General features: G+C 30.9%; 1 protein-coding gene across 1 annotated transcript; it reads left to right on the plus strand.

The window, feature by feature from the left end:
- The first annotated feature begins 578 nt into the window (after window positions 1-578).
- On the plus strand, window positions 579-10540 carry LOC145741460 (uncharacterized). The gene is made up of 9 exons (XM_082559055.1): window positions 579-770; window positions 1705-2515; window positions 2836-2924; window positions 4998-5222; window positions 5515-5620; window positions 6162-6218; window positions 6423-6487; window positions 7077-7215; window positions 7974-10540. Exons 1-9 carry the CDS (start codon window positions 684-686, stop codon window positions 9374-9376), a joined length of 2982 nt encoding a protein of 993 aa, XP_082415181.1. The 5' UTR covers window positions 579-683; the 3' UTR covers window positions 9377-10540.
- Window positions 10541-12204: the final 1664 nt, after the last annotated feature.

Genomic DNA, 12204 nt, shown 5'->3' on the forward strand with positions numbered 1-12204 from the left:
ATTTTTTAATACAACAAATTAAAAATGATCGTTAATGGCTGTTAGTAGTGCATATAAAACTGCGTTAATATTTATATATATTTTATTTTTGAAAAGCTTTTTTAAAAATAAGAATGTTGATAATAAATTAACATCGAAAATTTGGTATACATTTTGTTTGTAAATGTTGCAATGTGGTTAGATTATAACTATGTTTCGCATGCAGGGCATTACGAAATATCGCATATTCGAACTAAATTAGAAGATGACGTAATTGTTGGGTATGACGCACTTTTTAAACTAGTCAAAAGGAATTCGAGAACTCGAGTGATTTTAAGTTTTACAACTTCGCGGTTTTTGACATACTCGACTTGTTTTCGCAATATCGTATTAAAAGGGTGTTAGCTAAAAGCGTTTTGCTGAGGTTTTTAAAACGCCTACAGATTATAATACAATGCATTACACATAACGTCATGTGTATTGTATTATACAGTCTATTGCATATACGCTATTTAAGTGCTAAGTGTAGTTTTGGGTGTATGAATTATTTTTTAATATTTTTATTGCAATATTTTAAATATAATTTTTTTCACAGATACTGTTAGCATTATAAATAAAAACTTTTATACTTTTCGTAAAAAAAATTGTCTCAATAAAAAGATATTTTATATTGTTATTATTTTGTTCATCCAATTTTCACAAACATGGGAAATGCTAGCAGCAAGAAGAAGTATAGTGTAAATGAGGGCGTTGATAAAGATCCAGAACCAGCAGGCCAAATTAAACCAGTGGTAAGTAAATGCTCTTTTTTTCTAACAAACTGACGACAAAAAGATTTAATTTTTTAAACAATTAGTTTTAATTTAATTATAAATATATATTTTTGGACTAAAGCGGATTGTTTGAATTTCGAGGCTATTTTTATTTTAATAAGTTATACTGTGCTATATAAAATCAACTCGTTTACGATAACAAACGCATTCATATAATAATGGGTTATAAAACAAGTTAATGTATGTAAATTGATGACAGACAGACAGTTTTATTGAATCAAAATTTTGCGCCAATATTTATGGTTTCGTATCAGTAGACGTTTGTGTTATTTAATTAAAAATGTCTGTGTTTTTATTGTTTTGTTAAATAACCTTCAGATATTTCGTCGACTTTTCTGTTTACGTTTAAACGAACCAAATATGTAAAACGTAATTAAATCAATCGTTTGTTCCAATCTCAAAATCGACCAGTGGCAGGTTGTCTGGATTTAAACAAAGCAAACGCCATGCAACTAAACTCATTAAATTTTCATGAAATGTAGGCCGCGTCCCGCATGTGCTTACTGTAGTAGCTATATACCAGTGCTTGCAATTCTCCAAGGACCTATAATTTATTCCGTTGTTTTAGTATAGCGCCTGTCTAAAGGTCCCTTGAGAATTTAAAATTCCATATGCATCTGTTATATATAATAAGCGTTTATGTATTGGAAATAACAGTATATAACAATATAACAAAAGTTTAGATTTTCCATTTTTTGCTACACGTAATAAATATATATTTATATAAATAAAACCTTTATTTTAGTTTATATTAACATTGTATTAATTGAAGTAACCCAACAAATACTTTAATGCCAAATAACGTAACGATCGGAAATAAAATGGTCTCTATTCCTACATATAAATTTAAAATATATACAAAAAAAATATAAAAACAAAAATTGTTTTGTAGGACCCTGAACAGAAACCAAATGGCAAAGCTGGCGAGCAGGAAAATGTCGAAGTTGAAATTGTGAACGGGAATGGAACTGCCGCCAAAAACGGAAGCGCCAAGAAACCCAAATCCCCATCAAAATTTCGATTTCCTCATTTCGGAAAAAAGGAAGCCAAGCCTGCAGTTGCGGATGAGAATCAAGAGAAAGTTGTAGAAGAAAAAAAAGAGGAGCCTGCCCCGGATGTCGAAAAGGGAGTGGAAGAGACGAAGGAGCAAGCAGAGGGGGAGAAACAAACCACTGAAGATGACGCAGAACCAAAACCCGAAAACCAGGAGGAGAATCCAGAAGAAAAATCTGTTGAACCTGAAGCTCAAACTGAAGAACCTAAAACCGAGGAACAAACTCCTGGTGAGATCGTTGAAGCGGCACCAGAGTCAGATAAAAAAGAAGAACAGCCAACAGAGGAAAAAGCACCTGAAAGCCCCAAACATGAAGGCAAAAGCATTCGAAAAATCCTAAGCGGTACCATTGCGTCAATCAGACGACGAACGAGCAAAAAGACAAAGCGAGACAGCGTCGATGAAAAAGTAGCGGAAAACGCGGAAAAACCAGAAGAGAAGGTCGAAGAAAAGAAAGAGGAAGCCGCGGAAGAAAAAGCTGAAGTTCCTGACAACGTCGAGACCAAGGAAGAACCGGCAGTGGAAGCCGAACAGAAAGATGAAGAGGCACCTACTGAAGCAAAATCTGAAGGGGTGGAAGAGAAGAAAGAGGAGGAAGGGGCTGTTCAGGAAGAGAATGCAGAAGAGGCTAAGGCTGAATCATCTGACGGTAAATACCTTTCTAACGTTTTATAATCAATAAATTTGCAAAAAAAATTTGATTTTTGTGTGCTTTTAATAATTTTTGGGGTGATGGTATTTGAAATCTTAATACAAAAGCGTAGGCTAAATTCAGTACAAATGAAATCACAAGTTTTGTACTTTGTATGGCAATTTTGCATATTAGTCATTACGAGATTCTACTGACGTCATTAAATTTTTCCAAGGCATACTAACATATTTTGTACATGCCCAAAAATTTGTATTCGTCAGCAAAAATCCGCTTTAATCATCATTTAATCAATAACTGACGTCATATTGATTTTTTAGAAACGAAAACTGATGGCAAAGGAAATTTGATGGGGTCTATTAAGAATTTCTTTGGGAATTTGGGAAGACGAAGCAGTAAAAAAGAGAAGGTATGAATTTTTTTAAATAATTTGTCTTTGGTTTACAATATTTGGAATAATTTGTAAACTATCAGTTTACATTAAGAAATATACTGCTTGTTAATATATCAAAATATTAATAAAAAAGGTAAGAATTTTTAAGTTGATATTTAACTAACATTTTAAATTGTTTTCCAACTTTAAAGTTAATAATAGTAAACTAGTAACTTCAAACACGTTAATTTCCTTGGAAATCTTATATGCATTTAAACTCTCCGATATGCCGCAAGCTATAAAATTTTCCACTTGAAAAAACAAACAAATTTGTATCGGTATTTAATAAAATTTTTCTAGATTTCAAAAACGTAAAAAAATAAAAAATACATAATCGACGTGCTTACATATTATTATGACTTTATTAGTAAAAGTTAGGAAAAAAATTTGGGTCATTTTCAAAATTCTTTTTAAAATTAAAGATTGAAAATTATTATTTGCACATTTTCAATTTTTCATTCGATTACACTCTGGATACTTTATCACATTATAATCTGGTTAACGTTTCAAAGGTCAATCTTAAGAAAATGTTATCGGTAGTATTGGAATGCAACATTTTTTATTTAATCTTAAAACAATTTTTTAAAACTCTTTAAATAGTTTCAGTTGAAAACTTTTACCGTGTTATAGTATTTGACCAAGTATTCCAACAGGATATATATTAACACTGGTGCTGTCTGGGGAGTATAACAACTTAATTACGATTATCTACTTAATAAATGTCATGCTGTCACGACGGATATTTAATAATTTCTTGATATTATGTGATTTAGCAAAACAACTCCGTATATAAAGAATTTGATTTTAACCTTAAACCAAACTAAAAATAGGTGATTTAGGTATACTAATTAACTTATTGCAAATTCGTGCGTAAATTTATATAATTCGCACAAAAAAATGACTAATTAATATTTCTATGTAAATTTATGTTTAAATGCTACTTTTTAACTATAGTTGAATCAAAGCTAAATTCAAATATGTTAAAAGCATATTAATTTCCCATTGGATTAAACCCACAAAAAACATAACGCATCGTTCATTTTATATATAGTTCAAAATTTTAAGTATATTTATTTGAAATATAAAGTTTTTTTGACAATAATAATGCATGTACGGATTTTGCGTAAATTACTAGTTCACCACATTTGTAACACAGAAATTATTGGCTTAGCTACACGACCGCATACTTAGATATAATTATAACTGCTAAAACCACGATTTTACTGCTCATAGCACATTCTTGGGTAAGTCACACATTCCTGAAATAAATGCTTGGTTAATTTCGTTCGTGATTTAATTCCTTGTTCGTTTTAAGAACTTGTAAATCGGCTTACGGTTTTGGTATGCAAATCATTTCCAACTGTTTATTATGCGAACCAACAACATAAGATTAAACTTTGTTTTCATTCTTAAACGATAGCGACAGAATGTGAAAAATGTAAATACGTTAATAACTAAGAAAATTTAAGAATTTGTTGAATTGCATTTTATTTTATAACAGCACATTTACAAGAATTAACAAACAAATCTGTACAAAATCATTTTATACTTTAAGGTCCTATGGCGGCAATGCATATCTAGTTTTTGAACGATTGATTAACAACATTCTTGGCTGTTCTGTTACAAATAGTTTAAAAGCATTTAAATAACCGCGATTCAAACCGATGACGATCGTATTTTAAACCTCTCTATGTAGTGTTTACGTACGATAACGCAAGCGTTTTTATAAACCAGTTGTCAAAACCAATTGCTATCTATTGAGTGTAACCACATGTTTACGCCCGATTGAGCCCAGTTAGCGCGTCATGGCAATCAAAATTGAAATCGGTAAAAATACCATGTCATGTTTTATAAGGTTAAGTTAATAAATTCACCTGAGAGTATATAGCTGTATGGTTTAATATAGCATTACTGGATTTCCGAAATTATAATCTTACCTGTATTTTTGTATCTGATATAACGTAGTTAAAAGTCGTTATGGATAGTTTGTATAACTTTTTTAAACAAATATAGATAAAAAATACTTATTTTATAAAAATATTATTTCAGGGTTCCGACGAAGAGAAGGTCGAAGAGGAGCAAGAGGAAGGGGACAAAAAAGATGATGAAGCACCGAAGAATGAAGAGGCAGCAGAAGAAGAATCACCAAAGGAAGAAAAGACAGAGGAAGCCAAGTCTGAGGAAGAACTTCCGAAGGAAGAGGAAGCACCCAAAGCTGAAGTGGAAGCTGCTCCTGCTGAAGTAGCACAAGCAGAAGAACCCGCTGCCGCAGAGGTTCGATTAATGCATTTTATTATACCTTTTGCAATAATTTACCTTTTTTAAATTAGCTAATTGTATAAATTGCAAAAAGTATTTTCATCATATTGTTAAAAATACAGAAAATTGACTGATTAAGCATAGTTTATGATTTCTCATAAATGCTTTTAACTCTCCCTCTAAATAAATTTTGTATCATGCAACGCGAAATGTTAAAATGATGATGTTGGTAAGAAAATGACAAAACGAACGTTTTAGCGTATTTTGTTATTGCCAGAAAAAATCAGATATTTTATTATTTTGTTAGGAAACGAAAGAAGAAAGCAAACCTGTTCCAGAAGAAAAAGAAAATGTAGAAACCCCCGTCCAGGAAGAAGTAAAGGAAGAACCAAAAGAAGAACAACAAACTGAAGGTGGGAAGTTGTTAATTTAATAAAATTTTTCAGCTTAATCACAGCTTTTTATAAAAAAATTCTGAAAAAATATTTGATAGAACTTTACAAAAAATTTTCAAAATGTTAATTAATTTAAAACACTTCAATAGAATATAAATTTAGCATCCTATCTTTGCTCGATAAAATTATATAGTTATAGTAGGTTCAAAGGCAAATGGAAAATGTTTAAAGGTCTTATGTCAACCACTAAGCCGTTTCCGCTTTTTATCGCAAACTTGACTTGTTTAAGATAAGGTTATGACAAATATTTGAACTATGTAGTTCTGCGTGATTAAAATCAAATAGGCCATGAAATAGTGAATGAACGCACAGTTTGAAATAAACACTTTGCACTTCAATAATAAAACATTGTTTACTGTATTTATATCTTTGAAATTTTGGTATAAAAATAGAATTACCAAAACGCATAATTGGATTTTGAAAGGTATTTCTTACCGCTAATCTTATAGCTTTTAACCACTAAAGCTTAAATATTTAAACTTGTTATTTTGATTATAAGAACCTGAAGCTAAACTTGAACAAACAGATGAACAAGAACCAGAAAAAACTGTTGAAGGTAAAATATATTTTTATAGGGCTAAACGAAATTAAAAACTGGCTCGAGAGCAACATAACCTGACGTATGATGTTATAATTACATTAGGTTTTGCAGAAAATAAAAAATTACGCACAGTTTTTATATTTTCGGTAATATAAAATTGGGTTGAGTAAATTGGACTCTTTATTTTAAAACAATTGTAAAAAAATTGTTTTGTTTTAGATGATGCAACAACAGAAGAGCAATCAAGCGAATCTCCGACTGAGGCACAACCCGAACCCGAAGTTGTGAGTGTTTACATATTTGTTTGTTTAAAATAGTAAAAACAAAATTTTAATGTTTACTAGGCAAAGTTTTAACACTGTAGCGTGTTGCGCGATTGTATATTATTGTGTTGTTTGGAAACTTTTGTGCCTGACTATTTATATTAAATACCGACATTTGTTTTAATATTCTTTCATTATCTTTTAAACATATTTCTAATTTCAATTTATTTATGTTGTAAATCAATTTCGAAGACTTTCAGAACATATTTTGTAAAACTATTTTACATTTTTTTGCTGTAGTCCAAAAATAACTTCAGGCATTTTATGCATTCTTTTCACGTTTTGTAATATTTACAGGAATAATATGATTTATTTTAAATTCCTTTAAGTGACTAACTTACCGAATATTTAAGAAATTTAAGTTTTGGTTTAGTTTTCGATATTGCGAAATTAAATGACATTTTGCAAAGGCGCGTGATATAATTATATTGACTTTAACTTTACTATACGCTCCGCATTTGTTGGTGTTTAAAAGTGATAAAGTCAAAAATTTACAGAATGTTTGTTTTCTTTCGTTGGCTTTTTTTAATTATTTTTTATTTAAATTCAGACTCCAGAACAAACTCAATCTCCCGTCGAGGAAGAAACTTCGCAGGAACCAATCCAATCTGAAGAAAAAGACGAACCTGAAGCTAAAGTTGAACAAACTCAGCAAAGCGCCTGCGAATCATCTAATACTGTTAAACAAGGTAATATTACATAAAAAATAAGTTTATAATTTAGTTGTGGTTGACTATACATTTAATGTATGTTTGAAATAAAACCAGTGTTGCTTATATTTTTTAATATAAGGAAAGGTTTTCTTGCTTCTTTTTTAATTAAGGGCAAAATTATTTTTTGATTTATAGAATTTAAAACTTAGTTAACGTAATTTTAAAATTTGTTAATTATCACAATGCAATATCACTGAAATGGCAAACTATTTACAAAGCATGTTAAACTAACAATTTTTTGTAATATTTTATTCAAATGCTTATACTGTTATTGTTAATTTCAAATCTATACTGTTTCTTTAAATTTATTTGCGGAGACTTGGTAAACTTGGTAAAACATTTTTATTTTCTCAAATGTAATTTTATCATTTTTCTTACTATTTTTCACTTTGAAGTTGTTTTTTTAAAGTACATTTCCAATTGCTTTTTTTGTAATTTGTAAATGTTTTCGTCCTAATGCATGTTCAACTTTCCAAATATCAATTGCTTGACTCCAATTTGAATTCACCTCATACCGACACAGCACATATCTAAAGGTAAGCATCTTTGAAAATTATCTTTTCAATCTACCACACGTTTAATAGACTTTGTTTATAAAACGGGTTTGGTGAAAGCCTGGTTAAACAAAAAGCATGCCTAGTTAAACGTTTTAAAAAATGAACACTTTAAAGCCTTTCTATATTCTTTAAAACATAATTTTTTATACTTTAAGCAATATTTTTAATTTTCTTTAGATGATCAAATATTACAACAAGATGGCGTTGTATTTAAACCAGATACTGGCAGTTTGGAACAAGATGTTTTAGAAGAAGAAAGTGCTGTTCAAAACGTACCAGAGATTGTTGAACCGGAACCAGAAAATGTTGAGCAAAAAACAATAGTTATTAAACCAGAATTAGAAGTTGTCGAATCACAACAAAAAATAAATACATCACAACAGAAAGTTTTCAAACCAGACCCAGAAATAGACGAACTTGAACCAGCAATGATCAAACAAGTACCTGAAGTGCTTAAACCAGAAACCGAACAAATGCCAATGGCTGACAGACCAGAGCCAACAATCACTGAACTTCAACCTGTGATGGACAAACTGGAACCAGAACCAGAGGTTGTCGAACAAAAACCAGAGATTGTTAAACCAGAACCAGAGATTGTCGAACCAAAACTAAAGATTGGCGAACCAGAACCTGAGGTTGTCAAGCAAGAACCAGAGATTGTTAAACCAGAACCTGAGGTTGTCAAACAAAAACCAAAGATTGTTAAACCAGAACCTGAGGTTGTCGAACAAGAACCAAAGATTGTCGAACCAGAACCTGAGGTTGTCAAGCAAGAACCAGAGATTGTTAAACCAGAACCAAAGGTTGTCCAACAAGAACCAAAGATTGTCGAACTAGAAGCAGAGATTGGTAAACCAGAACCCGAAATCCTGCAAAAATCAAGTGTTGATCAACCGGAAACAGCGAATGTCGAACAAGTACCAGTGGCTGACAAACCAGAGCCAACAATCACTAAACTAGAATCGATGATGGACAAACCGGAACCAGAACCAGAGGTTGTCGAACAAAAACCAGAGATTGGTAAACCAGAACCTGAGGTTGTCGAGCAAGAACCAGAGATTGTTAAACAAGAACCTGAGGTTGTCGAGCAAGAACCAGAGATTGTTAAACCAAAACCTGAGGTTGTCGAACAAAAACCAGAGATTGGTAAACCAGAACCTGAGGTTGTCGAACAAGAACCAGAGATTGTCGAACCAAAACCTGAGGTTGTCGAGCAAGAACCAGAGATTGTTAAACCAGAACCAGAGGTTGTCGAACCAGAACCAAAGATTGTCGAACCAGAACCTGAAGTTGTCGAACAAGAACCAGAGATTGTTAAACCAGAACCAGAGGTTGTCGAACAAGAACCAAAGATTGAAGAAGTTGAACCGGGGCCTGTGGAAAAAGAGCAAGTAATTTTTAATGAAGACCCAAAAGAAGTTAAAGCGGAGACAGTCATTTCAAACTTAAACGTTGATAAAAGAGAACTAGAAGTTGAAAACAAAGTAATGTTAGAAACCAAATGTTGTAAAGAAGCAAATGTTGTTGAGCAACATGATGTTAAATCAATTGTAAATGACAATGATGGGTCGGCAGTTTAATTTTATATTTTATCTCTGAGGATAAATTTTATCTAAATAGTTTTTGTAATCATGTATTTGCGTTATATTGTGTGTTGTATTTGTGTTTAACGTTGCTTCTTATTAGTTTTTTAAAAGGGTTATAGCAGAAAACTAAACAACTGTTATGTTCCAATATATTAATATTTTGTGTTTGTAAATTTGTTTTAACTTTACAATTTGCCCTACCCTTTTAATAAGTATACATATCAATCTACCTGAACACAAAGTTTAACATAATATTTTTCTTTTTACAGAATCCAAGGAAACAGCAGATTAAGGATTTTACTTAATATCTAATAAAAGCAAACATTACATTTAAATGCTATGATAAAGTAATGCGTAGCATTGCTCTTTTACCAGCAAATGAGTTACTTAAGTCTTTATAACATAGCATAAAATAGAATTGCAACATAATATGCGTTTGTTATTATTTATTTTTTATGTATTTTAACACATTAATGAATAAAAAGTATGCGCTGTTACATGAATTATGATTGTTTGTTTAAGAATTTCTAACTTGAAATAACTGCCGAGCAAATACGTTCTGCTTATTTATTTTTTTTCAATTTTTAGTCCACTTCAAAACATGGTGCAGTAATTTATTTGTTAATGGTTTGGCCAATTAATATTATAATATATTATTTAAGTAAGTATTACTTTTAACTTTGCTTTTTTTCTATTTTTACCTCACTTTTGAGGTAAACGTATTTTACTTTTCTGCCTCATTATTTTGAAAAGGTGCATGTTCTACAGTGGATTGTAAATTGTGTAAACAATGTTTAACTTAGTTGATGTAAATAGCCTTTCATTGCAAATTTTGTTATTTCTATTTTAGTAAAACCTTTATTTCACGTTTTTCGTATTTGTTGGTTTAAGCTTTATATAGTAATGTTTCTTGCCAAGTTGATACGTGTGGATTATTCCGTATTATTTGTGTTGCTATCTTAGGCCTGGTGGATTTAAAGCCATAACGCTACAGTTTGAAGTGATTATTTAAATGTACGTAAAACTAAGCACCCATGATGTAAATAAACATTTAGAATTACATCTATTTCAATTCTGAATAGTTTCTGTATTTTTGTATATATTTCTTTAAAACATAACACTAGTTGAACGTTTTCGTGTTATTATTAATAAATACTACATCACAAAGAATATGTTTGTTTAATAATAATTTTAAATTTGCTTCAACCAAATGATTTAAGCTTGATGAACCTTAGTAATATATAATAATACAGTAATATATAAAATAATATAATACATAATTTAAAAAGAAGTGGACATTCAGTTTTGATTTTCAACTTCAACCTGATCTCTTATCTTTTGGAAAAGCTCGCCAGAATCTTGCCACATTGATCCAACAAAGTAAGGACATTCTGCTATATCGTCGTTGGTTTGACATGCATACTTTCGTAGCCCTTTATAAAACAGAAGTCATATAAATTAGGACAAAAGTGACAAAATTTACATTTCTGTTTAACAGAGAAGGCAGTTGAAATATTTAAAGGACTGTTAATGTTAGTTGAGTTGTTAGGCCGGGGACGCCAAATCTATTGGAAAGAAATTGTTGGAACGGATATAAATGGAAAGGAAATAAATGGAAACAAAACAAATGGAAACGAAACAAATGGAAACGAAACAAATGGAAACGAATCAAATGGAAACGAAACAATTGGAAAGGAAACAAATGGAAAGGAAACAAATGGAACGGAAACAAATGGAACGGAAACAGTTGGAACGGATTTCAAAAAAACGGATTTTGACGGATCAATTTTTAAGGCGGATTTTTAAAAATGGAAACAAATGGAACGGAAACAGTTGGAACGGATTTCAAAAAAGCGGATTTTGACTGATCAATTTTTAAGGCGGATTTTTTTTAGTTTTTTTTCCATTTATTTCCGTTAATTTTTTTTCCGCCAAAAAGTTATCCGTCAAAAAACTCCGCTTAATTAAAATCCGTTCCATTTGTTTCCGGTTCGTTAGTTTTTTTCCATTTAATTCGGTTCCATTTGTTTCGTTTCCATTTGTTTCGTTTCCATTTATATTGTTTGCATTTGATTCGTTTCCATTTGTTTCCGTTCCATCTGTTTCTTTCCAACAGTTTCTAGCGCCCCGTTAGGCTTGTTGAACAACTTTGCGAAAATATGCAATTGGAAAATACCAAACATTTTAAATTTTTCTTTTCACGAAATGTGTTTGTGTAATTCACAGATCAACACTGTAGTATTTTTATACTTACATTGCTGTTGAGTTTCCCAAGTCGCTTCTGGCAAGGAAGTAGGGTCAAGTGTACTTGCCATAAACACTGTCACGTCATTAAGAATTGGGGATTGATTTATAATTTGTAAGTAGACATCCAATACTAGCTGGGCCGCTACAAAAACAAAACTTTGCTTAAAATAAAAGGCTTCTCATTTTCCAAGGCCCGAAGCACCGTAGATACAGCGTTTTTTTTATAAAAACGTTAGTAAATAAGGTCAAATTAACCAATTAAAAAATGCATTTTGTAACTGAATTTAAAAATTAACTAAATAAAATTTTATTATTCTTAACGTTGACAAATAGCTTAAAATACACCTGAATTATTACCAGGTATTTCATCTTTTTATGGTTTTACATGTTTTCATTTCAACAGTTTGTTAAAAAATACTCATTACTTACATTGGCCCATATTGGTTACATCGGTTATAAAAAGTACTACTGTATTAATGATGTCAGGCCTATCACCTTCAGAAGCAAGAAAAATCTCTACCACAGAACAAAGTAAAGAGACTGTAGGAGAATCGGTTGAACAAATAATGGGAATT

The sequence above is a fragment of the Corella eumyota genome, chromosome 2 (genome assembly GCF_963082875.1).
Source record: "Corella eumyota chromosome 2, kaCorEumy4.1, whole genome shotgun sequence".
NCBI classification, from domain to species: Eukaryota; Metazoa; Chordata; class Ascidiacea; order Phlebobranchia; family Corellidae; genus Corella; species Corella eumyota.

Bases quoted from the DNA above. Each gene is read 5' to 3' on its own strand.
- LOC145741460 (XM_082559055.1), top strand. From the start codon at position 684: ATGGGAAATGCTAGCAGCAAGAAGAAGTATAGTGTAAATGAGGGCGTT. The intron at 2,516-2,835 runs GTAAATACCTTT...TTGATTTTTTAG, and splicing joins TAAGGCTGAATCATCTGACG to AAACGAAAACTGATGGCAAA. The intron at 5,223-5,514 runs GTTCGATTAATG...TTATTTTGTTAG, and splicing joins AAGAACCCGCTGCCGCAGAG to GAAACGAAAGAAGAAAGCAA.